The sequence below is a fragment of the Neolamprologus multifasciatus genome, chromosome 18, assembly GCF_963576455.1.
Source record: "Neolamprologus multifasciatus chromosome 18, fNeoMul1.2, whole genome shotgun sequence".
Lineage (NCBI taxonomy): Eukaryota > Metazoa > Chordata > Actinopteri > Cichliformes > Cichlidae > Neolamprologus > Neolamprologus multifasciatus.
In genome coordinates this window covers 6464123-6491942 of record NC_140456.1, presented here as the reverse complement: position 1 = coordinate 6491942, position 27820 = coordinate 6464123, and the positions used below count along the sequence as shown (strand labels likewise).

At 39.9% G+C, this 27820-nt stretch overlaps 2 protein-coding genes across 6 annotated transcripts in view; both read right to left on the bottom strand.

The window, feature by feature from the left end:
- esyt2a (extended synaptotagmin-like protein 2a) overlaps positions 1 to 27820 on the bottom strand; it is a 243679-nt gene that overhangs the window by 15999 nt on the left and 199860 nt on the right. The gene's annotated exons all lie outside the window — the stretch shown is intronic.
- LOC146497234 (receptor-type tyrosine-protein phosphatase N2-like) overlaps positions 1 to 27820 on the bottom strand; it is a 236970-nt gene that overhangs the window by 79074 nt on the left and 130076 nt on the right. For all 5 annotated transcript variants that reach the window (XM_085139282.1, XM_085139280.1, XM_085139281.1 and 2 more), the window contains exon 12: positions 20497 to 20561. In XM_085139282.1, coding sequence (XP_084995408.1) covers positions 20497 to 20561 — 65 coding nt within the window. The remainder of the gene's footprint in view (positions 1 to 20496; positions 20562 to 27820) is intronic.

Genomic DNA, 27820 nt, shown 5'->3' with positions numbered 1-27820 from the left:
TCTCTGATAACAACAGTGAGGACCATCGATTCACAGAAGCCAGTGAAAAATTGGCTGCACTTCAGTAGATCTACTTAATGTATGAAAGATTCAGGATTTTTAAACAAAGACTAGATATGTGCTCCTCTGAGATCTTCTAAGGTCAGTCGGGTCCAGAAAAGGCCCCGTGGCCAAAAGCACCGCACAGTTTGGATGTGTGTAACTGTATGGATGGCAAATAAATCTGCAGTTAAAATGTTAAAAATTGACAGACTTGCAACAACAATGCTGAAACCTCATCTTTGACCTGGCTATGCACTGGGAATCCCTTTTTCATGAACTGGCCTTCTGTTCCTTTGAAAGCAGAGGGAAGGAGCTGTGGCAGAGAGCCAGACTGCCAGGCTTGCCCTTCTCCTCCCCCCCGCCCCAGCGTCCTGCCCAGCACTGTCACCAAGCTCATGGTGTCCTCGCTGTGTCCTGACTTAAGGTAACGGCTCCAATTTCACAGTTTAATTATGGCTAATCTGAGGAAACCGAGCCAACGCTAATGAGACAGCACGTGCTGGCGGCCAGCACTCACTGGGAGAAAAGTGTCTGGACAAGGTGCTGCGGATTTACAGCCCGACTCTGTGGTGTGATCCCGGCCAGAAAAGGGTGAGGTTTGGGAAAGGAAGTGTAAATCTGTTAAACAACAGAGAGTGCACTATTTGGATTTTAATGCTCATAAACCCACATTTTAGCATAAAAATCGAGTTCCCTTAGTGCTAATATAAACTTCTCCCTTCAATTTAGTGTCCTAATGATCGGTATAAAACTATGAGCACCCTTCACTTTGATATAACTTGTTTTTGGCAGGTGCAGCAATTTGAGGAGAGGCCAAGATTGAAAGCACATTTGTTATATAAGAATACATTATTGCAATTTCATTCAATGAACTGCCTTGTCTCTCAAGTGAAATCTCCTTTCCTGCGGCAAACATTTTTGTTCAATCATTCATTACCCTCACACTCAAAGAGGAAAAAAAACATCACACTTTCAGACACATCTACATGAAGTTTTGGATGACTCATGTTGACAGGAATTGGACCGCTGATTTCATAGCCTAAACCTGCGGTCCCCAACCTTTTTTGCGCCACAGACCGGTTTAATGTCAGACAATATTTTCAGGGACCAGCCTTTAAAGTGTCGCAGATAAATACAACAAAATAAAATGATACGACCAAGACAAAAACTGTGGTATTTTGAAAATATAACAATAAATGCAAATTCACTGTGTAATTGTGTAACTTTATTAGAGAGAGTAACATCCTCCTATCTCTTAATGCTCGCTGGTCGCTATGGTAACATGTAAATATTTCTTTCAAAATAAGACGCACAACTACAACACGGGAAAAAGACCCAGGGAAACCGAGTTAACGATAAAAACCACAAATTTCACACCCGAGCCTCAACTCTTGCGGCCCGGTACCAAACGACTCACGGATCAGTACCGGTCCGTGGGCCGGGGGTTGGGGACCGCTGGCCTAAATTATAACAGATAAATTATGAACTATTAAGGATTTATCAATGTGGTAAATTCACCAGACGGCAAAAATTACTCTCGAAAAGCCAATGAGAATGCACCAATGATGGCTCACAGAAAGGCACAACAACAGTTTGTTCCCATAGTTACTAAACAGAGAACAAAAATACAGAGTGAGATTAAATTAAAATAAAAATCATTATTTTTATGCGTGTGTGTGTGTTGTCCAGCTATTACACATCATAATACTTATACTGTGGAAACTGAATCTGTTTACATTGTCACACTGTGGTGACGTAGCTTCCTTGCAGGGACAAAAAGCAAGTAAATGGACTGATTCTTCTTCTGAGTACTCAAAAGGCTCTATATCAGCGGTCCCCAACCCCCGGGCCTCGGACCGGTACCGGTCCGTGAGTCGTTTGCTACCGGGCCGCGAGAGTTGAGGCTCAGGTGTGAAATGTATAGTTTTCAGGGGTTTTATCGGTTTTCAGCATTATTTTTGTTATCGTTTTTATCGTTTACTCGGTTTTCCTTGTTCTTTTCACGTGTGTTATGAATAAATTTTATTTTTTTGGTACCGGTACTAGTTTTATTTTGTTGTATTTATCCGCGACACCTTAAAGGCCGGTCCATGAAAATATTGTCGGGCATAAACCGGTCCGTGGTGCAAAAAGGGTTGGAGACTAAAACTAGCTTTACTTTGTTGTCTGGGTCAACTTTGCTAGCGAGAGACAGAGAGAGGCGTTGAAAGGCTGCTCCAAAGGAACTTATTGTTTTTGGAGGAAAACACGAACACGGTGTACAGTCAAGTCTTAATAGCTTATTTACAACTGGGCTTGTCAGGCACTCTTCTTGGCTGCAGTGGTTATTATTATATTTACATGCTTCCAGCTCCCGTTTTTGCTCGATGACAGCTCGTACTTTTCCTTTTTCTCCCTCCCTCGCTCACAGACACATAACGTGTATGACAGTCCATTCTCCCTGCAGCACGGACTACACTGCCTATGATGCTACATTCTTTAGAGCTATACTGGTAGCATTCTGCCTATTAGCTTAGCACAACAACAACAAAAAGGCCTCTCTCACCCAGGAAACACGCAGAGAGAGAGTGTCACCCTGTAACCATGGCAACCGTAACGCTGCCACCTGGAACAACAGAACGTAGCTGTCAAACAAAACCCAAACAGGCCTGACCCGTCACAATATGAAACAGGGAAGTACCGCCGTGTAATCCATTTATTTCAACAAAGTAACTGTATTCTAAATACCACCTTTTTAAACGGTAACTGTAACGGAATACAGTTACTCATATTTTGTATTTTAAATACGTAACGGCGGTACATGTATTCCATTACTCCCCAACACTACGAACCACCAACCTTCCGATCAGTAGATATCCTGCTTCTGCCTCCTGAACTACATCCACCCTGTACATATATGTTAAACCACTGAATGTTAAATTGAAGACATGTTATGAGTTTAGGGTTAAATTCAGGTTAAAGTTCAACAGGTTACAGGTTGAAGGGAATCTGTAGCAAATTTAAGTTTTTTCTCTGACCTTCAGTCACCTTATGAATGGATTCTGAGAAGTACATCAACTTATTACTTTTTGCTATATTATTAATAGTCAACGTGACTGGTCCCTTGACCCTGCACTCACAGTCACATTGTGACGACAGACTTTACTAGTTTTAATATTAAGTTAGAGCCAAAAATGACAAAACAGGAATTTAAACATGTTAATAGTGCTTTAAATAACAGACATTCATGTTTAATTTTATGTATATTTAACATAACTTATGGCCTGAATGTGGAATATGACCTTGGGCGACGTCTTTGTAGGTTTTTTGCAGCCTGTGTATGTTTCATATATAAAAGACTTCAGAGTTTAATGGCAAAGCTTTACAAAAATAAATAACCTTTTCTGTTATTTTCTTAATAACTACTTTTTTACTGTCTCCACTAAGAAACACTGTCTCTAGTAAGTGTTGAAAGCAATGCAATGACCTTGACTGTTTTCAGTAAGTTGCTGAGTGGATAACACATTTCACTATATTTGCATAGAATTACCAGTGTATTAGGAAATAGGAAAAGATTGCTTCTGTTTTTTTATGAATCAAAGTTCCAGGAAATCGACACATTTTCGATCTCTTGCAGCCCGTGCACACAAGTCCCTCCCTCCATCTTTTCCATATTTGCATCCACTTGCATCTCTGCCTTGACTTTGTATGCAGCGACTGAACCTCTCCAATTAATTGCGCAGTAAGTCCAAACTATACTTTAAAACATGGATACACTGCACTGCAAGGAATTTCTCTATCTCTGGCAGCTAGATTTACCAGTTGTGACTTTACATTCCGCCTATAGTGAACTAGAAGAACAGTCTCCTTCTGTACAAACTGTACAGTAGAGCAAACGCTATAATACTCACAGTTGTTTGTTTGGTGCAATCACATCATTTATTTATTCATTGTTGATGTATAGACCAGCTGGGATCTTTCTGTGTGGAGTTTGGAGTTTTTTCCTATGCATGTGTGGGTTCTCACTGGGTACTCTGCCACCCACTTGCAGTCCAAAAAATACACGTTAGGTGTGATTCTAAATTGGCTGTAAGTGTGAATGTGAATAGTTGTCTGTCTCTATGTTGGCCTTATGAGGGACTGGCGACGTGACCAGGGTAAATCCTGCCCAGTGACAGCTGGGAAAGGCTCCAGCGCTGGAGCCTGAACTGTATAAGCAGTTAACTAGCTGAAAAGATGGTTGGCTGCAGAATTATACTAAGCAAAAACAGTGCTTCTTAACACCACATGGCATTGCGGAATACTGTAAACACACTGCAATTGAAGTAAACAAGCTACATATACAAATATTAAATGTTATTTATTAGAATTTTATTGTGCTATTATCTGAAATAAACAGCAAACATCTTCAACCTGAGAAGTTTCAGTTGAACAACAATCAGCAACCCATCACAGACACCTTGAAGACAGGTATCTATTACACAGAGTATTGTTCTCATTTCATGGTGGGTGCATGTTAGACTTTAGGCTATTTAAGTTTCATCAAAACACAGACAATCTAATTATTTCCTCAGAAATATCCGTGCATCTACAAAGGGACAGCAATCTCAGTCAGGGCCCCGCGATTTCAAAGGGGGAAGTCCCTCAGATGTCCTTTGTAAGATAACAGATAAAATTCCATCAACATTCATATCTTTTCCCCCCTAAACCTGGAAGAAATTATCAATTTGCTGAAATCTGCAATCATGAAATATCATTATTTTTTATTTTGTTTTGCTTTGAGGTAGAGGCGATTGCAGTGTTCGGGGGCTGGCTAAAAAGCAGTGGTATTGGTCTGAAAAACAATGCAATCTTTTGAAAGTATTCATCACCTGATAAAAGCTGCCAAGGTCAGACCTATGGGAGATTGCACGATCGAAAACATTATTTGTGCACTAGGTTGTTTGCCTGGAGAGCACTTTTAAAGGAGCAAAACTGCTTGGGAACAGCAGTCGAGGTAGTTGAAGTGCAACTAGTGCAGGTACATCAAACTTTCTTTTTAAAAACTCCACCATTATGAGCTTGCACGATGGCTGAGTGGGTCAAAAATACTATGTAAACAAAATCTTTGATGCTTTTCTGCTTCTGGGCTTTGAACTCTCTAATAAAGAAAAGTAATAGTACACAGATGATAAAGAATACCTTTCTTTTCTTTTTTCTCAGCTGAAATTTTCTCCCACTTTAGCTCAAGTTATGACTCGCACTGGGCTCTCTGAAAACTAAAGCATAAAAACATGGACTTTAAAACTGCAGTTTTAATGCTTTGCATGCTTTGATGTCTTCACTATACTTGTAGGCTGACTAGGAGCAACAACTGTTTACAACCACCACAAACTGAACTATGTAGTTGGGCCAAAGAACACAGGTGTGTCCTAAATATAGACTGTATATAGACTGTATAATGGGCAGAGCCACTTTGAAAATCAACTTTAGTGTTATCACTGTCATCAACATTTTTTTAAGCAGGAGTGAACATATTTCGATGAGAAGAACAGTCTGTGCCAAGGTGTTGTCAGATAATAAATGTTTTTCCTTTAAACTTGGTTGCTTCTGCTTTTAGATAAACTCACCTTCGGAGAAACCATAAGGTGGCATCTGAGGAACTGCCACAGGCTTCAAGTTTGGACTGTACTGACTACACTGTTAGCAGAGTGTTCACTTTATGTGAACGAAGGATGCTGGCTTAAATTTATGACACATCTTATAGTACTCTTCTCATATTGTAAGATGTGTAAGATGTAAGATTTAAGACACAGAAGACAGTCAAGGGTAAAGTGCCATTAAAATGAAACATTTCCAGCCCACAGAAACGTATTTGACAATGTTTTCTAAAACTGAAGTGAAGTGATAACGGTCACACCACTGATTTGGATGCAATTACCTCTCAAATAATTTTTGCATGTTATGAAAACATAATTGTATGTATCACATGTATGTATAATAATTATAATATGACTGACCTTATTCCATGTTAGTCATTTTGGAGGAGCATGTAATTTCATCTGTTAGTTAATGCACATTACCGAAAAACATTGTTTAAATGCCACAGCTTATCTGACTATTGTTGCTGACCAATTTTCATCCCTTTATTACACAGTGTACCTTCACACCTCCACAGTGCACCTTTGATGGGTGCTTACAGCAGGATAAAGATTGTCTCAGTCTAGTTTCTTGAAAATGACATTGAGTTTGCAGCAAATCTGCAGCAAGTACATGATGTCAAATGACCAAAAACTAAGGAATGATTCTGGTGCTCTGTTAAATTTCCACCCAGTCCTAACAAGTTGTACCTAATAAAGTGGTCTGTGACTGTACTGTATATTGGATTCAAAGTATATACTGAAGTTAACTGTGTGGCTGCTTAGTTTGCTAACTGTGAGAATTAGAAAGTACATCTGTTCCTACTTTCCAACTATCACTGTCCCACTCAATCTTTAGTTAACTTGCTCTTTTTTCTGTAGGACCTTTGGAGTCATTTCATGCATTCCTTACATGCACAAAAACATAAGGAAGACAAATATCACCGATGCCAATACACAGTTTGCATGCATTGTTGTTGGCTGTGTAGCTTTGTCCTTCTATTATGGCTTAACCTGTTTTACTTTATAATACTTTTAATAGTGGCTGAAATTAGACGCAGCAGGCTGCATTATACTCAGTCATCATCAGCATAGAAATTCATTTCCTACTGTTTGTGATCAGTACAGACAAACAAGAGCCAACAGTGATATGATAAACTGAGAATTAATTTGTGCTAATTGCTCACCGCACGGCTCATGCTGTGACTGAGAACAGCTACATTAGCCAACTGGAATACGACAAACAACAGTAATATGAATTAAGTAGCCCATTATATGCAGACAGAACAACCAACTGGTGAGAAGTCAGGTTTGCTGCTGCGACTGTGAATGTGAGCCAACGAAAACATGAGTGGAAATTGATTAGAAATCTGCACAGTTATCCTATCAATCAATGTGGCATTGCTGATCACTAATCAAAACTAAAATACACAGGATGAGGAGCATGTTCGTTTCAGTAGCAGTTTAAATGTGCCATGCATCAAAGAGTTCACATTCAACTTTCAAATTACAAACACCATCCATCCATCCATCTTCTTCCGCTTTATCAGGGGCCGGGTCGCGGGGGCAGCAGCCTAAGCAGAGAAGCCCAGACCTCCCTCTCCCCAGCCACCTCCTCTAGCTTATTCGGGGGAACACCAAGGCGTTCCCAGGCCAGCCGAAAGATATAATCTCTCCAGCGCGTCCTGCGTCTGCCCCGGGGCCTCCTCCCGGTGGGACATGCCCAGAACACTTCACCTAGGAGGCACCCAGGAGGCATATGTCCGAACCACCTCAGCTGGCTCCTTTCGATGTGGAGGAGCAGCGGCTCTACTCTGAGCTCCTCTCGGATGGCTGAACTTCTCACCCTATCTCTAAGGGAGAGGCCAGTAGGGACGTAGATCGACCGGTAAATTGAGCTCAGCTCTCTCTTCACCAAGATGGACCGTTGCAGGGTGCGCATCACTGCAGCCACAGCACCAATCCGCTCCCTTCCCCGATCACTCGCGAACAAGACCCCGAGATACTTAAACTCCTCCACTTGGGGCAGGAAATTCCAAATACATTTAAGCTTATTTTTGAACTTACAAATTATATTATGAACTTAAATATAATTTCTCCAGTAGGAAGCTTTGGTTTTAAAAAAAGTTAACCTTGAAATGGGAAGATGTAACTTATTACTTCTATGCATTGATGACATTAGAAAAAGCCATGGAGAGTTTATGAATCAACTGATTGATAAAAAAAAGACCTAAATCCTTTTGATACTATTCAAAGGAACAGTGAGAACAGTGGCTTGAGTTTGGATAATGTTGTCGATTCTTGTCATTAATATTTTTCATTTTCCACCTTAATACATGTTTTTTTTTTAAATTTTATTGTAGATTTTAATGGACTGCACTATGACAATTATATTACAATGCTAAGAAAACAAATTACAGATTTTACAGCCACACTTCAATTTCAACTGCTCCTCAAAACGTTTCCATAGATACAGTACGACTAGTTTTATGCTTCTGTGAAACACTAAACTGCTTGTATACCTGCTGCTGACAACAAAAGCTTCACCATCATTCACTGACGAATGGCAAAGCAGACAAGGCAAACAGTATGATATCGTCAGTGACCTTTGCATCCAGGTGGATCCCAGCAGGCTTTGCTTAAGTTTAAATCACTTCCAGTACTGCAGGCATGTGACCCATGATGACCTATAGATTTCTTTTCTACTGGTGCTTTCAATTTGATTGGAGCATCAGCTTAACTGTTAAAACATAAATGTAATAAAAACAAAAACAGTCACATCTCACTTGGCTGCATTTTGTTTGATTTCAGCCCATGCCACGTGTGCCAACTGCTAAATACCTAAAATCTACGTGTAAAATTGTATTAAATATTAACTCATTCAGCACGTCTGTCTAAATAAGGGATTTGTGAAAACTTTTGCAAGACAAGTTGTTGCTTTTTTACTTTAAGAGGAGTAGCAAGGTCCATGAGGTTTGATTGAAGGATGACAGTAAGGAAAAATAAAATGTGTGTATTTATAAGGTGCCACAAAGACTTGAATAGAATGTCAATGATATATTATTTTCCATGAAAAATTGGATTTTCAATTTAGCGGCCTGCACAGTTTGTATGAACCATTGTAAAAGGTGAAGGAATGTCTCCCACTGTCTGACGTTCACCTTCACCTGTTCCACCTCAACAAAGACGGTGCCTCTCAATCAGAATATGCACCTTTGTGAGTGTTCAGTGAACTTGCCTGACGAGCATGTACGCACATATGAGTAGCATCTATAGGCACAGATGGTCAGCCTCGAAGGACAAAGCCTTACAACTGAAATACATTATATATGTACACAATAGTTCATCCCTTTAGTTGAACTTTTGTACAGGCTTGATAACGTTAGGAGCCTCAATAAGTTCATTTTTCCCTTCAATCACTAATCAAGGAATTGATGTCAAATTGTGTCTCATGGGTAGGAAGAATGAGCTGATATTTTAATATGTAATTTTTTAATCGCTTAATTTGTGAATGTTCAGATATCCACAAATTTTGTGCTTACTAAATTGAAAAAGACTGCAACGCAAAAAAGTTAGAACATAGAGATTAAACAGTGAATGGCTCTTTCCAAGCATTTAGCTGCCAGTTTTAATTATGACATAGCTGACTGATGGAATCCTGGTTAATTATATTATAAACTGGAGAGGTGAGAAATACAATTATCTTAACAAACATCATTCCAGTGACAATCAACTAAGCTGAATGAGCAAATAAAATTGTTCAGGTTAGTTTAGCCTCACACAGATATTTGGTTTCCACAACTGACTACGATGCAGAAACGTAATTAATTTGAATTAATTTAAAAACATTTTAAATTTTCTGTTTTTGTTTTTTGACGTCGTATTTCTGGGAACGGTGTGGCAGCTTGTGATGCTACACTGACACTTTGTTCACATTACTTCCTGTGGACTGATGGATTACTGGATGATGCTGCAGATGCTATGTCACAAACACATCCACAAACCAAAGAGGATACACTCCTGTCCTTAATGCCAAATAATCAAAGACTTAAAAATATATAATCATGTTATTTACTGATTTTAGAATGTATAATTTTAATATCCTTTTATTTTGGTAATTAATGTGGAACAAAATATTTAAAAAATGGCTATCACAAGCTTAACAAGCACTGATTGATGCTCCTTAAATTGCATGATTGTGTAATAAACAGTCGAGTGTCTGAAATACAGAATCATAAATACAGAAAGGGAGCAAGTCTTCACATTTTCTGTCTGGAAACACCTAATGACACTGAGCTCTCTTTGCAAACAGAGATTGTATATTCTTCTGCAGGTTTGCATTGTGATTTGCATGCAATTATGTACATATAGACTCACTCTGCATTCCCAGAGCCAGCACTATGCACACCGCCTGCACACACACCCACTCCACAGCTGTATAAACAGATCAGTCCACCATCACACATTAGCTCTGTCAGCTGTAGGACTGCAGCATACATCAGACAGGCCTCTGATGCATTCTGCTAACCCCATGGAGAGAGGAAGATATTCGAGGGAGCTTGTAATGGTTGTTGTGGTGGGTGGGGGTAATTACGGTTGAGCCTCCGGGTCCTGACAGACCTCTCTGTGCCCACCTGGGGAGCACTGTGCCTGCTGTCTGTGAGCCTGCCTGTCAGTGTCCGGTACACTCTGCAGACGAGCAGCCACCCTCCCAGCTAACAGAAACCTTTAGCAGCAGATGCTACGCAGTGTGTGGTGCCGCTGTTGCTACCGGCAGAACAAGGGATTTGGGGAAGGCAGATGTTCAGAGGAAGAAGAGCACCACGTCAACACATAAACAACCAACAAGATTACAGAGACACTTCTGTAGCATTGCATATGTGCATTTTCTATCTTCTTCTGCAGCTCTTTCTTTGCTAGTAAACACATGCATGTTATTATTCTGTTAGCAGTAATTGTTTATTTTGTTTTGTTTTTTTTACTTCAATCCAAATCCAATTCCCTCCTTTAATTTCCCCACCAGTAGCTCCGGGGTTGGATAAATGAAGGTATGTGATGTTTGCCCATGTCTCCATGAGCTTACAAGAGCTTCGGCAAACAGCTGCAGCTAGACTTAACAACTCTCTGCTGCTAAACTATTTCATTTGAAGTCAAGACTCAGTGTCTAAAAGAACAACCATAATTTTCGTCTTTTTTATGCATTCCAAGGTTTGCATGTTGCAAACTGCCTTACATCCAACAACGTTATGTTGTCTGTGTTGTTTGTCATTAGAATTGCACTAAAAAGAGGCTGGTGGAGAGGTGGAGCATTGATAAAAGAAGTTTGATCTTCCACCACTGCAGAACCACCAGTGCACCTTTAACATTTGAGTCCATATCGTTGGTTTTGAGAAAATCATATTCTTCTAAATCAAGTTGGGTTACAGAGCCCCTAATGTCATCCAGTTCCACGTCATGTGAATTTCTGCCATACTGGATTTAATGAAAGGGCTATGACTGCGAAGCAGGGTGAGAGAATGAAAGCTGATTGACCAAAACCAAACCTGATGTCAGGACCATATTTGCAGAATGCAATATATAGGACAGGCTCATAGTTTATAGTTCATGTGTTTATCTCTGAAAAATGTTTTTATGGGATGTCATTGGCCTGAACTCTGACTGTCCATCGTTATGATATTTAGATGGTGAATTTAGAGTGACATCACTCAGATAAGGCATCTTTGGATCTGCACTTAAATTAAAAAAATACAGTTAGTCTCAACTGAATTTGGCTTTGCAGCATGAAGTACACTGGGTGTGTATATGGGGCTAAAAAGTTTCAGGCTGGGAGACTGAACATCAGTTGAACAGCTAAACTTTCTTTGCTTTAATCCTTTCCCACCACAGACGGGGTTTTGCCTCGTTTGGTCAGCATCTGTGTGAACTCTGTGACTTCAAGTTAAACGTGGAGCATCTCATTTTCAATTCCTTTGTGTGTAAAACATAGTTGATATTACACATGGGAGAAGATGCTTTGGAGTTCAACATTAGAGATACTTGTGTTAAAATAAAGTGATTAGTAAGTAAATGACTACATATTTCATGCCAACACTGAAAGTATTTCTGTTGAATTAATTAGAACAATCTGTTAGCAACCAAAGTAATCTGTTTGACGTAACTGAAGTAATCTGTTATATTGAGTATACTGTATATTCCAAATACTGTATTACTTTCATGTTATCACTCCTTTAAAATTAGCTTCTGCATGTTTGCTATTATGTCCAGGGGATGTAAAGCATGCAGGACTAAGAGCCACATGTTGGTGTTTTGTAGCATGAGCTCCATTCTCCTCGTTCGGCCTTCTCTAGATGCACGATACTGTAATTGTGTCTACTTGGTTTGGCTACGTAAAAAGAAAATAATGAGTATGCAATCTATGTACAGAAGGAGTGGAGCTCAACATGGAAGACGCTGTGAGTGGGTCGAATGCTGATTGGTTGAAAATAGGATCAGAACAGGAAGGGAGTGACAGCGAAGTTCACCGTGTAGAGGGAGAACAACTTTGGTTTCTTTGGTTGATTGAAAGAGTAACAACACTAAAGGAAGAGTAGGCTGCGCACTGGTTGTTTGTGACAACTGGTGACATTGAACGGCTACAGCATGTAGACATTCTGCAAAGCTGTGCAAAGGCCCTGCGAAGGAGTGACGCACAATCATGTTGGCTCATTTTTAGAGCTGTGCTTAGCACGCAGGCTCATCTTTCAAGTATAATGTAGAATTTCTTAGCTGTCAGGCATCAGCTTACTTATCAGCCACTATCAGCTTGTGAGAACTGCACAAACAATGTGTTATGTTACTCATTCCAACAAAGAAAGTACTCTAGCACAATACTTTTTAATGCACCATACACAACATTGCATTTAAGCTAATGAACTGTTTATATGATTGTTGTTAAAGTTTGATTGTTGTATAGAGTTGCATTAAAAATAAACAGACACATTCTGATCTTCCTCTGCATTTGCAGACACTGAATTGTTTATGTTAACGAGTGACTCGACAGCAACACCCGTTACCAACAATCATGCCTAGATACTGCTGGCTAATCGGGCAGGAGACGTAGTTAATGAGAAGGGCCATTTCACAGTATCAGATCATTTGCTCAATGATGTGTATAGACAACAGTGATGCAGTGTGTCCAGTCCAAATTACAGCCCACTATTAAGGACATTAGACTGAGCCTACAGGTGCATAATACCAGGCTTGATGCTAGTGTCATTACCCGCCTTGTTTGCTTGAGCGCAGCCTCTTGGGAATGCATTTTTGCCCAAGAGAAAGATCCAGACCGTTGAGGTGCATTGAAATTCTGGGCTTTTATTTTCATATACCACTTTTTGTGGATGACCTCAGCTGTACCTAACAGCCCATTTAGCACCTGGGGAAAATAGGAAGGGGGGGCGTGAACATTGTATGCCAGCTGTCTGTTGTGCCATGCTGTTTGCCAGAAAGCCCAGCGGGTGTCCGCCAGCGACCTGTAAGCAGACTGCCGGAGTCTGAACAACGCACGCAGTGCGTGCAGAGCAGAATCCAGACGAGGTGTGAGACGGGGCTGGCTAAAGATGGAAATGCTAAGCTGCAGCGACACGCTCGGGCAGTGAAGAAAACACAGAATGCTTAAAAGGAGAATGCTCAACTTTTTCTGCATCAAAATTATACATGATATTGATGTCAAATAAAACCAGTAGGGCCACAGCTGTAGAGAGTTTACAAAGGAATCTACTAAGATTTGGAAGAAAATTAAAATGTGCACACTAATGAAGCAACAGGTTATCAAAGTAATGCTTTTTTTTTTTTAATTAGATTTCACTTTCCTACAAGTGCTATGAGTTTATATCTTCTGGGACTACTGAAGACTAGTTTAATAACAGATGGAGTTATATAGTTATATAGCATTGATCGCTGTATTTTAGCAGCTTATTTCTATTTCAGTTAATTTGAATGATAAAATTAGCCATTACCAAAATTAGCAAAAAGAAAAGGCTGAGGCTGTCCAAAGAGGGAAAAAGCAGCTTTTTTGACCTTTCCAGTTACACCTGCCACATTTCACATGCAGCAGGAAACACGTGATTTTAACATCGTGGAGTCAGTCTGATAAACTTTAACTTGTAAATGCCGTGCGTGTCAGACAGTGGTTTCTGACTATATGTGTAATTCCAGTAACAGCTAGCTTCAACTGTGTGCATATCAGACAAATTAATGTGCAACTTCAAGCTGTCTAAATAGCTGTTTCCGTCGTGTTGTAAATGTCCATTCAAGCTCACTACAGCAGTGCCACAATACTTAATAAGAGACTGAGAAGATGTGATATTCAAGAAGAGAAGTTTTTGTGTAGCTGCAATCACACTGGAACCTTGTACAATATCTTTTTCTGGTGCAGAACCTTGGCAATTACAGCCACAGCTTAAACCAGAAAACACTCAGAAAGCTCAAACTGCTAACAAGGTGACAAAAATTCTCTAAATTAAATTCATTAAAGAATAAGCATAAATATGTGTTCTATATTATTTAATGCGAAAATGATGGAACATATGTATTCTTTTATATGACGCAAAATCTTGAAAATATTACTGCTTCTTCTGTAGTAGAAGCAACAAATCTGCCCTTTTCTTTAGTAAGCAAACTGTCTCCTGTAACCAGGTAGGCCACACAATCTGACAGACACCTGGGTTACATCTCAGCATGCATCTGGCCCTCAGGACTCGTGTGGCGAGCTGTCATTACCATATCAAAGACGCGCCGCGTCACGGCCACAGAGAAAAAAGAAGAGCCAGCACTTCAACAGCCTCTTGATTCAATTTTTCACATGGAGCTATTTGAATATCTATGGCAGGCGATGCAGATGGATGCATGAGTGCATGCCCAAAACACACACACACACACACACACACACACACACACACACACACAGATAGAAATATAAGAACTCAGGTGTATTTTCATACACATGCAGGTCCATCCTGGGTGCATATATGTACACAGCTCACATGCATGGCAGTGGTTTGATTTTTAATTATTTATTTTCTACCTTGTGATAAAAATTGCAGGTGCAATGGGATGCATCGGCCAACAGACAACCTTGATCCAATATGTGAGTCTCTTTGCTTCATGAATATTCTCATTCAAATTCAGCTCTCTATTCAGGCACCTGGGCAGGCTGCAGACAACAATACTGTGTCATTACGAGCGATGCTATCACTCTGCTCACCGAGACCGCAGACAGGAATGTATTCTCAGTGAAATCATTATGAAAGCTGCTTGTTGTGACTCACTGGTATAGAGCAAGACAACAAACAACACTTCAGGATCAGACATTCTTTTCATCACCATCTCAGGGATGAGAACGAATCCCAAAATCCAGATATTCTGTTGTGAACGTGGATTATAAGGAAATTACATCCCACCTCTATGTAATTTTAATAATGTATAGTGCAAACTGGACTAAGCCTTTTTATAAATGTTACATCAAAAGGTTGACTAACACTTGTTTTTAAATATGATCATGATTGGATCTAAGGCCAACTGAAGCATGTAAGGCCACTTCAAGGCACTTAAAGGTTATGACTTTTTGTGTTTATGCATTTAATTCAAATTATTTTAACTATTATTTTGGTGTTTTTCACCCTTTGACGCACACCAAGCATTCTTGGTGAATGCTGTTTTAACCGTTCCATCATCCAAGCTTACCTGCCCATTACTCCATGATATCTGTAGGTAGCATGTCTGAAGGGAATGAAGAGCTTTGAGCCTAGATGTCAAATTTTGTTTTATTCTGCCACTGTAATAAAATATTTCAAACCTGATTTGTCTAACTGATATATATGTGAAAACGAGAGCTTGCTCTTCTTTGCTTGCCTTGTTTAAATAAAGGTAATACACAAATGTCTGTAAAAAGGAAGGTGGCATCCATTCAACACTATTAGACAATTAATTTTTATCTACCTCTTTCCTGCCTCATACTAGTACACTTCATGTAAGGTTATCAAATAGGCGGTTCAGTTGACAAAAAGTCGTTATGTGTTTTTGAAAAACAGCTGGAATAAGCATTTGTTCCCAGTCTGTCACCTCTATTGTTGAAATTTGATTAAGCTCAGTCAACTAAACAACTACTTTCATGAGGCTGTGAAAGGGTGTGTAGGGGTCAAGTGACAAAGAGAGAAATCCACAGACTGCTTCTTTCTAGCATCGCTAAGTATGCTATTTTTAAAAAAGCAATTAGCCATACCGCAGAAGCTCAGAAGCACTGGCGCTACCTTGGCAACCAGTGTCTGTCACATGACCCTTGTCTTGCACATTCAAGTGCTCACTCAAGAGTCTCCCAGAGCAATGCTGTTCAAAAACTCTGACTGAGGTAATGATTACATTCCTTAAGAAGGATCCAGACAAGGTTTCCAGAAACATAATGCAATGTGACAATTATATGTCGTGTTAACCCCAAGTGTTTAAGTTTATGTATCACTGTGGAAGGGAAAACAGAAATGAGCTAACATGTTTTCACTTTTAATCATCAATGCAGCTCAAAATTTAAATACTGGGCTCATAAAATGCCTGATTCTTGCAAAAAACAACTAAAAACTGCAAAACATCTCATTCCTCAAAGTTGTATTACTTCAGCCGTTTTGTGGCAAATGGCATTTTGGCATTTTGGTAAAAGTGAGTGTTTGCTCCTGCCCTGTATTTTAAATAGCAGTTACATTGAATTGTGATGGAAAAAGCCATCCACTCCCATTGTTTCTTATTTTTTAATTTTTTTGTGTCATTAGATTTCCTTCTATTTGTGAAAAAGCTCTTTCAAACAGATTGGAAGTGCCTTTATTTGCAGTGAAAAAGTGAGCTGGATGGGGTAGCGTGCGATTATTGCCACTACAGGACAATCGTTGCTGCCACAGCAACCTTATCTTCCACCTTCTTCCCTCCCAACAAACATGCATTCACTTAATTAGACACAAGTCTCAGTGTGGAGAAATCTGTGCCATGTTCTCCGTGGCCTTGGTGATTGAATGATTTTCAATCCTGAAGCTACGTAAATTAACGGCAGTCAGAGTGAGAGATAATGAAGGGTACTGCAGGGGCAAAGTATAATTTAATGTCATTGGAAGATGCACTCTCTATTAAGTTAGAGTCTATTATTTTGCTTCCTCATGCGTGCACACCTACCACTCCAGCATCAATAATCAGCATAAAGAAGAATTATCACCTTTCTGATAGTGCCAAAAACAACAAAACCTCTAAGATTTACACACAGAGAAGATAAAATAATCTTAATGCCATTCATTTATGGTGTGGGACAAGATTAAACTCTGAAATGGCCAAAGGGGGCACTTTAAAAAAGCACACTGGCCCAGTCATATTATAACCTGCAGGGTTTGCATTGTGGGCATTTTTTGTGCCTAAATTAAACCAAGCTGCAAATAAAAGGGTAACAGATTAGCGAATGAAAACAAAGCAAAAGACAAAGCTCTCAAACAGGACACAAACCACAACCTAGCTCACAAACTTAGTCCAACATTATCCCTCCGATCTCCAGTGCAGACTTCACTGCTCTTCAAAAGAAGACCATTATGTCTCGAGGCTCAACGTTGCTGTGGCCAGTGAATCACAGCAACAATGCCAAGGGGCACTTGTGCGTATTCCGGAGCCACCAGTGTCTACGAGAGAACGGCAGTATTTGACTCCTTGGGATGAGAACACGGCGGTTATTTAATGAATCTCTCAAAATTAAAAGCGTCCTTGTACCCCCAACACCCTCGTCCCTTCTGATTTAGGATGAGCATTACTTGGGACTACAACCATTAAGATGACTTATGTTATGTCTCTTGACAAGAATCCACCATTTGCAGTGGTGAGTGTTATCTCACCTTTATACACAGAAGTCATGTATTTTCTTAACACCGCTACAAAAAGTCTGAAAGAGCAAGTCGGGGTTCAAAGCAGGTGTAGAATGAGAATAGAATAAGACATTTATGCATCTCCGAATACCATTGGCACAAGATTTCTGCAACCCTAACAAACGGATACCAAAGTTTATCTGGACCTTGAATACAGAAGAGTGACAGATTTTTAAAAAGTCCTCAAAATGTTTTCTTTTTACTTTCAAGAACTTACTCACATTCCTCCAACAGTGTTTCGCAGGATAAGTTTTAAATGAGAATTTTATGGCGCTTCAGATGTCGTTCAGTTCATCCAAACAGCTTCAAGGCTTTACAGCTCTTAATGGCAAACATAAAGCCGCTCGCCACAATGATGCGGACAAAGAAAGAGCAGGACTTAGGTCACAGTCCACAAATCAAAGGTATTGAGCTTGCAAATTAGCGCTTTGATGGAATGATTTGTAATTTAAGTGAGCAAACAGCTAGATGGACGAAGGTCAAACAGATGAAGACAATCTCCTGCATTTTTTACTGTTAAAAAAAAAATGCAAGAGATTGTGCCCTCGAGTAAGGGTCAAATAAGTTGCTAAAAATCAGAACACATTGAGCTCACAGGATATTTTTTGTTTTCTATGGTGTTTTCTTTCTAAATTGTACTAAAGCAGATGTTTCAAGAAGTCCTCAATTAGAATCTCATATGGGCTTTTAATTCCTCTGTTTAAGCAATCCCAAAACGAGCTGTAGGACTCTGTCCACTTTAAAACGACAGATGAGACAGGCACACATGGCATTCAAGTAATTGGAGTCTCGTTTAGGGCTTTTTTTTCCCTATTTACTCGAGTATACTTTTTGCTGTGTTTTTATTTGCTGTTCAAAACTGTTTCCTAGGGGTTAAAATTTCAAGCTTGCAAGTCGGTTTTCTTGGTTATCAACGTGCTGTCTTCCACATCATCTAAAGGATACCAATGCATTTTTTATGTACTTGTCCCCACAGCCACTAGTAGTTTTAAATGGTAGCTACAGCGCATAATAACAGCTTTCATTCGGGGATATGTCAAGCAAATACATAAGACGCTTACTGAAGCTTCAATGGTGTCATGAATTAGAAAGACAATACATTTCAGAACTACTGTTGCAGTTCTTCTGAAACATAGTAGCTCAGTGTAGTCGCAAATCATGAACGAGCCACAACGAACAGCAGGAGATGTGCTGATTCACTGTGAGACGGTTGAACTGGATATAAATACTGCAGAACAGCAATGTGATGTTTTTAAAGCACAGATATTTGGAGCACAACCGTGTTTAAGTTGGATTAAACAAGGTGTCCAAGAAAATCTCAAAGTAAGGGAATTTTTTGTGTGTAACAACAGAAGTTTGGATTTTAGATGTGGAGCTGATTCATTCAAATACCAGTTGTATACTCAGTTTTCTTCCAGTTACAGGATGTCTTTCCAACATCTTCCATCTTCTAAATCCAGGCACAGCCTAAAACACACACTTTTTTTTTATCTTGTAACCTAATGAGAGCATTTTAAAATCCTTATATTTCCGTTAAAGTTGACATACCGTTCCTGTGTAGTTCTCACTCATTTGCCACCTTAATACGCTAGAAATTCAGGTGCGTAAAGTTATACAACCCCACAATAATTTATGATCTATTTTAATGCTGGACTGTTTTGTCTTTATTGGTTTTATTGCATGCAATTTCTCCCATTACCTCTTCTGCTGCAACAATAAATTTTCGTGTTATCTCCATTCCAAATATACACAGGCATCAATGTGAAAATGAGAATTCATCTCTCAAACCTGCAGGCCTGTTCAAGTCAAGTTTTCATGTCTGTGAGAAAACAAATAATCTCCTCTGCACTGTTGAGACTAACTTTTCTATTTTTTACTTTTAACCTGTCATCTGTGATGTAGTATGCTAATATTCTTATTTTACAGAGTATGATAAAACTATAATAAACACTGTATGGGGTGATGATGGATGCTGCGTTGCAGGTTGCGACTCGCCAGTTTTTGCTTTGAGTCTGTGTGGCAGGCTGAGCTGAAGGGGTTTTCTTTGCTTCTCTCCTTCTCTTTCTCTTACAACTGAGCTTCGATTGGCCATAATTGGCTGCTGTTTGCAGCTAGGTATCGATCACCTTGAAAGACTCTCCATGCCATCCTTCCCTTCTTCCAACCTCCCAACTGTTTCTGTCTTTCTCTCCCTCAGTCACTATGCCCCCTTTTCCAACCATTTCTCCCTCAGACCTGCCACTTTGATAAGCATGGTGAATGGCGCGCCATCATCGGTACAGCCTAAGCCTTGAATCAATAGGGGAGTGCAGATGCTCAGCAGTCTATTTACTACAGAGATGGTGGAGAATAGCAATGCTAGGAGATGAAAGCCATGTAGGCGAGAGATGGAGACAGGTGGAAGAGATGAAGCAGCCATCGCGCGCCAAGACCCCTCTTAGACCTTACTGTTGGTGCTGCATAGCTTTTTTGTTTGTTTGTGTGGGTTGTTTTTAATTGATTTACTCAAGTGGAGTTATAAAGAATGCAGTGCATCATTAGTAACAGTCAGTGAGGAAAGAGATGGAAAGTAAAGGAAGATTAATGAAATTCTGTTTTTCATGAAGTCGTTTCTGCGATGACTCAGCTGCTCTGAGAAGTGTCTACAGTTACTATCAAACACAAATATGAGGAATGTGAGTTACCAATTAGGATAAATAAGTTTCATATTATTTTCATACATTTTATGCAATTTTTTTGCACTAATGCACAAGGTTTTGTGGTGAAAAGTGTTTGCATGCTACAGCCTGGAAAGACATTTTTAGCAGCAGTAGGTAATGAGTGCACCTTCATACATTTCATTTGGGTTTGAGACTCCTGTCACATTTTGCTTTACTAATCATGTGGACGTTTGATTAGCCTCAAATTTAAAAACTAAAAGTAAAGTGTGTACTCACATCGGCAATCCCAGCCTCCAGGATGCTGACCTTGGCTTCCTTCTCTAAAGACACCTTCTTCTGGACTATGGTAAGGAAAGAACAGAGAGAAAAACCCCACGATGATTAATGAACTGAAAAATGTCCAACAGTATGTTTTTACAGAAAATAATAATGAATACTTTTCTAGCCCCCGGCAAAAGCATCGTATATGAAAAAGTTTATAATGCTAAATCAGCAAAGCGATGATCATTTTTTAAACATTTTTGTGACAATGGCAACGGAACAAAACTGCAATAACTTTCAAACATAACAACAATCTCTATTGCATATTGTTCCTCCAAACAGGTCGGGTAGATTAACTTTAACATGTGATTAATCCTCAGTGTCCACAATAATGCATAATAGGCATCCATGTGTGTACAGTCATGACTATTAATCAATGCTACAAATTCTGCCAAACAAGCTATTAAACTCTGTGCTCAACTGGCTCACATAAAATCAATGCTTCCTCCTTCCTCCTCCTTAACACATGACATATAAGCAAAACCAGAACATGATTTATAGAAATGCCTTGAAAATGCAGCTTGGTTAATTTACACATGATTGATAAAGATCCTTTGTAGAAACTATGGAAGCATTGTTGCATTATGAAGCACAAAGACATCAGAGAGATATAGAGAGTTTGTAAGAACAGCATTCGCAAACAATCCTTCTGGTGTAGAGAAGAACAAAAGTCAGGTAGCCCTCCATCTACCACACTCCCCCTCTCTGAAACTTTACTAGCTCTATCCTCTTCAAAACCAAGTCTTTTTTGGACTTTTGGACTTCATATAATACCTACACTACTTTACCTGATCTAGTCTGACAAGGCCTGTAATTGGCTTAATGCTACTGTCACGAGCTACATTTTCTAAAGTCTAAAAAGAGAGGCCGGAGGAGGCACGGCAGTCTAGTGCCCACTCAGACCACTTGAACTGCAATAATAAAAGGTTCAATTGGATTTTATGTCCAGGAACAACAAAGGGTCCTTGGTGGAGACACTGAAACCCCTACTGACCCCCTAATGTGTGCCAAGTAAAAAGCCTTTAAAAGAATAAAGTAGGCATAGAGTAAAGTTATGTATCAGTGGGTGGTTGTGGCTTGTGATGCCAAATATAAGTAAAAAAGTGCTATATGCATACCAGTGAAACACGGCTAGCTGAACAGCTGGACCTGTTCTCCAATGTTTTTTGTATTCAGATTGATGTCGTCACGCGCTGCCTCTTTAGTGTTTTAATTATCAGACACAAAAAAGGGAATATTTATTCAGCCATACCCATGACTGCTCTTTAAGGTTCACTCATTGCACACCATGAAATCTGACAACAGGACTGGTGTAAGAAGCAAGCTTACAAGCTTATGCAGTAGCAAGCAGCCACCATAGGTGTTGTAAATCACAACGCGCACTTGGCGAGTGGTCGTGGCTGTTTAGTGGAATATATCCTATTATAAAGATTTGGTTAAAGTCCAATAGGAAGATTGTATCGCTCACATTCGCCTGTAACGGTAATTTTCTGCAATATTTCTGAATTTACTTTACTGCAACTATCCCATAAATTCAAGCAAGAGCATGGTCTACAACGAAATGTGGATTTTACCAGACAGGTCGTCATGGCGTTGGTGGTGATGTCACTGAGGTTATCGTGCAGGCTCTTCGCAGACACATTCATTTACCAAATTAACCCCGCCCCCACCCCAAAAAAACCCCAAAAAACAAAAAAAGAAAACCCTCCACAGGGCTCAAGAATAAATTCTACCATTGCAGGTCCAAATGAGCTATTACTGTAGCATATCTTCACTTTATGAAATATGAATTTTTAACCCGACCTGCCGCCAGGCAAATATTAAAACAAATTTCCACACAAATAGAATTAAACCCTGCGCACAGCTCTCTTTTTTTCATGAGCTTAAAGGGAAACAAATGGAGGGCTACAATTAAAATTCAGCAGAGCACATATTAAAGGCAGAACAGAAACGATATGAAAAAAAAAGAAAGGATACGTAATTACATTCACTTCGCTTTGCATCTGAATACACCGGTGAGGTGAAAGAAAGCGAGTCTTCTTTGTTGACACACCAGGCAGATGAAGGATATGCAAATAGAGCCCCAGCTCTGCCACAGTCCAAATTCACCAGTGGCTTTAATAATTAGTCTTTCAATTCGTCATTCATTGGTCAATTTATGCCAGATGTTATGCAACCATAGATGCTGACCTTAAACACCACAGTCCAAACGAGCAGCTCTTTTGAATGTATAAAGCCAAAATCAATCACAGGTGGACACTTCCTTCTGTTTAATGTGAACGCCCTGGTTTCCATGTGGTATATGGAGGGGCCTCGTTTAGCTCTGTCACGCTGTAATAAAAAGACGCTGAAGGGTTAATGTTGTGGCTGACTGGTCCTTGTCCAGGCCCCAGACAAAGACGTATGAACACCTTGTCTGTGATAGCCAAGTGGGCCGACATGTCTTAATAGTGCTGTCAGCAGGGAGCAGCAGCAGAGAGAAATAGAAGCTGAAGTGGCTGAATTGGTTTGTCAGTGGCACCTGCTCTTATGCTCACTGAGGAGCATCTGGACAGACTTCTAGTTCAGCGTTAAAAACCGATGTCTCCATCAGACGTCGGTTGCAACTTGTTAGGATTCTTCAAACTCATCAACACCAACTCAGGTGTTTTCCATCACTTGTCAAAAAGGTAAGACGCCCGTTGTGACATCCCACAACGGGCAGGATTCTTGACTGGCTCAGCCTTCAGAGAGCAGCGTAGCAGTTGCACGAGATAATCTGTTAGTTTGCTCTTGGAAGCCACATGAATCGCATGAATTATTGATCTTCCCCTCGCAGGAAACATGACTTTTCAGTCTTTAAAGCTGTAGCCACATGGTACTTTTCCAAGGCTGAATTTTAAGTGAACCTCTTGAACTGTCTAAAATACTTTAAAAGGACTGTTTGCATGTTTACTGAGAAAGAAGGTGTATTTCTCATTGCTGCAGAAAGTACCACCGTAAAACAATTTGGCATTGGTGTTGCTTGTGCAAATGATTTTCAGAGAAAAGTAAATGTCTATTTGTGTTACTTTGCATGGAACAGGAGGGAAAACATGTAAAAAAATGCATTATTCACTACATTTCACAGATAAAATCGGTTTTATTTGATTCCATCAAATGCCTTCAATCGTTCTGTTGATTTCATTTCTTTCTGAGGCTGCTGCTACTTTCTATGAACGCAAGTTGTAGTGCTGCCAATGCACTGATTTGAACAAAATCTTTTAAAGGATTAATTAAGTTCAAATGAAACACAAGCAGAGACGGTAAACAGCAGGCAACTTTGGGACCAGACTCAGTGAAATAACTAAAGATGTTGTTGTCTAAAGTGCCTTTGGTAATTGGTGAGGCACAAGCTATTTGAGTTGCATCTGCAGGAAAGCGTCGGTGATGGGTTCTCTCACACACACACAAAGGCAGACACATCTAAGACACACACACGCAAACACTCATATTTAATTCCTCATACAGAATCAGAGTAAAAAGCCTGATATACACAAACAAACAAGAAAGCACCCAACGTGATTTTGTTGGGACAGAATCAGAAATCTCTGCACCAACATGGCCACCCGTCTGGTTCCCCTGGAGTGACTTGCCTTGCGGCCAGCAAGCGTGACAACATCACAGGCGGCGAGCTTCTTCTAATTAGTCGACAAGTCTTTGGACCTCCCAACACCGCGGCACCGCGGCCTCTCCGAAATGTAGCCAACAGCTATCCGGACTCTTCTCTCCTGCAGACTGCAAATGACTCCAAGTCGAACGAGAGCACTGCTCGTGAACAAGCGACCTGAGGTGCCTCATTTGTACCCCAGCGAGCGTTCTCTCCAAAACCCAAATTGGATCCATTTTTAAGAAGCTGCAATGGGCGAGGTGTCGTGATCAGAGCGACTGGCAACTTTTCTTTCAGCCAGACAGGCAGCACAGTGTGAAAATAAGATGTAATGCGACAAAATGGGACTGAAGCAGCGATGGACTGCAGACTGAGAGCAAGCTGAAGGGAAATGAGCTATACTCAAATTATTCACTTTTTTCCATTTTGAGAATATTCCATCTTCCATTGTACCTCTCAGATACATTTGGACTGCAGGGAAAAATTGGGCCTGAAGGAAGTAACATGGACCAAATCTCATTTCTACAACTGAGGCCCCTTTATTTTCCCTCCAAAACACACAGAGGCGCTTCATTTGTCACCGGTGCCACCCCCGTCCTGAATTTTGCTTTATGTTAACTCAATGTATCTGAGGCGCCTAAAGGGAAACACAGCGAGTGCTGGGGATTCAGAAATGCTTCATTTTTCACTGTTGACAAAAGGGAAAGGCCCAGGCTGGCTCCACAAGTCCTGGACCAACAGAATAGATGCTTCTGCAGCACTGAGGGTTCCTTATTCCAACCACTAACCACCACCACCCCAAAGAAGCAAACCTCTATACCTCTCACTCACCCTCCTGGGTGCATTTCAGAAAGCTGTATAATGAGAAGAAAACAACAGCCATCCTTCAAAGGCACAGAAACCAGTGAAACGCCATCACTGCAGTGACACACTACAGGGGTGTAATCACATTAGTTCATCATGAGAGCAACAATCCCTGAACAAATTAAAATATATTGCAGGCTGTTTGCTTTTTTTCCCCGTGTCCCTACAAGATCTGGTCCAAGGAGCACAACCATCAATTAATGTTGTGCAGGTAATAAAAAAGCCAGCCGGGATTAAGAATGCTGTGGTTAATGAGGATAGGACAGGACATATAGAGCGCAGACAGATAGATATTTTACTGTAACAAATTGTTTGTTTTGCATGTGTAAACTCATTGGAGTTCTTCCTTATAATGTTTCTCTATTTTAAACTGCATTTTAACTTTTAACTTACAATAATGAAAAGTTTGTCAGAAAAATGTTTTGATCAAAAGTGTCAAATTTGGTTTATGGGAAAGTAATTTTCAGGAGATGGGGATTCTTCACGTATAAAAGAAAGAAAAACTTTCTAAGAGCACAACAAAGAATAAGATCTTTTAAGAGAGCATGAGATTTTAGCTATTATCCCCTGGGTTTGATATCTGGCAATTGTGAGGGCTGCAGCATTTTTATAGGCTACTTGTCAAACTATTAAGAGCCACTCTTGTGGCACATGAATCGGGGTGCTGTCATCTCAGAAGAGACCACTCTTATAAGGATAGAAATTCTTCATCACAGGATGATAAAGGTGATTGCGCATAACATCTTTGAAATGTTTTCCTTCTAAAACGAAGGAAGGCTGACTGCATAGCAAAATCCCTTCCATGGCATCAGACAGCCTCTCATCCTGGGGAGGGTCAAGGGTTCAGGTTTTTGTTACCAGACCATATTTGGCATGTCTTTGTCAAATGTTATAAATGGATGATTGTTGGGTTTTTCTCTGTATGTATTATTGTAGTAGAGCATAGGTGTCAAACTCTGGCCCACGGGCCAGATTTGGCCCGCAGCCTAATTACATTTGGCCCACGAAGCCGTACCAAATTAATATTGGAGCTGGCCTACTGGTATTATGCAGCTAATATATATATTGTTTAGTATTAAGCTTTGCTTGTTCCATATTCAGTTTTTCAGCAAAACGTGTCCATAAAAAAAGATTCATTCTTATATCTGGAGGAATAAATATATTTCAATAAATATTAACGTTAGCCCGCGACCTTGTTCCAGTGTTGAATTTAGGCCCACTGTGTATTTGAGTTCAACACCCCTGTAGTAGAGTCTACCTTACAATATAAAGCTCGACTATTGTTGTGATTTGGCGCTGTATAAATAAAATTGAATTGAAATTAAAACATAATTTGATAATAAAAGCAACAAATTATTAATACATAATTTCATGCACAACCTGTTCGTCCAACAAATAACTTGACCCACTGTGTATATATTATTTTCTTTCACTTTAGTGTTTTAAAGCAAATTTCTTCAGTTATGAAATGGTTACTGTTTCCTGTCTCCCTTCAGAATCAAATTTCATTTATTACGCGATAAACGCAGAGCAATTCAAATATTTTGGATCTGAACGCTTCATCTCATAATCAACCCTACAAGTCACCAGTAATTGTGTCAAAACAGATTTGCCTGTCGTTTTTTCAAAAGCATCTTAATTAGATATTGTTTCCCTCTCACTTGCATTAATTTGATTTCTGATATCAACTTTTCAGCCTTCAATCTGTTCCTTGTTGATCACCACCCCCAACTCCCCTAATTCTTGGTGTTATTGCCTGCAGTGATCTGGGATGCAGCATGGACCGGTGTGCTGTGTGAATGTGTGTTTGTGGGAACGTGAGTGTCAGATGAGGAGGGAGGGCTGCGTGAAAACAATGCCATTTGTAATTAAATTCAAAAGCAGGGGGCCGAAATGGCATCTTGGGCCACCTGGGGGATGAGAGACCATCGAGGGAGGATAGAAAGAAAGACGTGTAGACTGAGAGAAATGTGATAGACAGGAAAAAGAGAGAGCGTGAGGGTGAGGGAGGGGAAGGCCGAGAAGAAATAAGAGCTTACTGAAGAAGGCTCTGAAGGACGGGGCGAATAAAGACAGAACCTAAGAAAGAAGAAAGCAGGAATCATGCCAATAAATGAAGTCATGTAAATAAAGTCATCTAGTCACAATAAAGGTGAACCTACTGAAGTTCAAATTGAGCATCCAAGTGGAGAAAGAAGGTTATTTTTGAATGTGGCGTGGTTGTTTGTGTCCGATGGTTTGAGCTGAGCATTTCAGAAATTGATGATCTTAATTTCGCACATGACTTTTGGATGGTGGGGTCAGAAAGACACACTTAAACCCCATAGTATATTTGAGTATTATTAGTAACTATAGCGATCCCTTTATGGCCACAGTGTACCCATCGTCTGATGACTCCCTTCAGCAAACCATGTCATGAAGCTCAAATCATCTCAAACTGGCTTTTTAAACATGACAATGAATTCACTGAACTCAAATGCCAGATTCCCATCATGGATGTGCAGTCGACAAATCTGCAGCAACTGTTTGCGATATAGACGAAAATCTCTGAATAATCTTTCCAGCACCTATTAAATCTAAGACCCAGAGAATTAAGGAAGTCCTAGGTATACATAATAAAGTGGCCTGTGTATGTTAATCACTTCAGCTGCTTATCAAATTCCTTTTGGTAAGTTAAATAGGAAAGTGGCTTAACTGAACCATAAAGCTAATGTGCCACAAAATCGAAGCAATGACTAATAATAGGCTAAAATCTCTCCACAGAGCAGCAAAGTTTGAGTTCAGTGA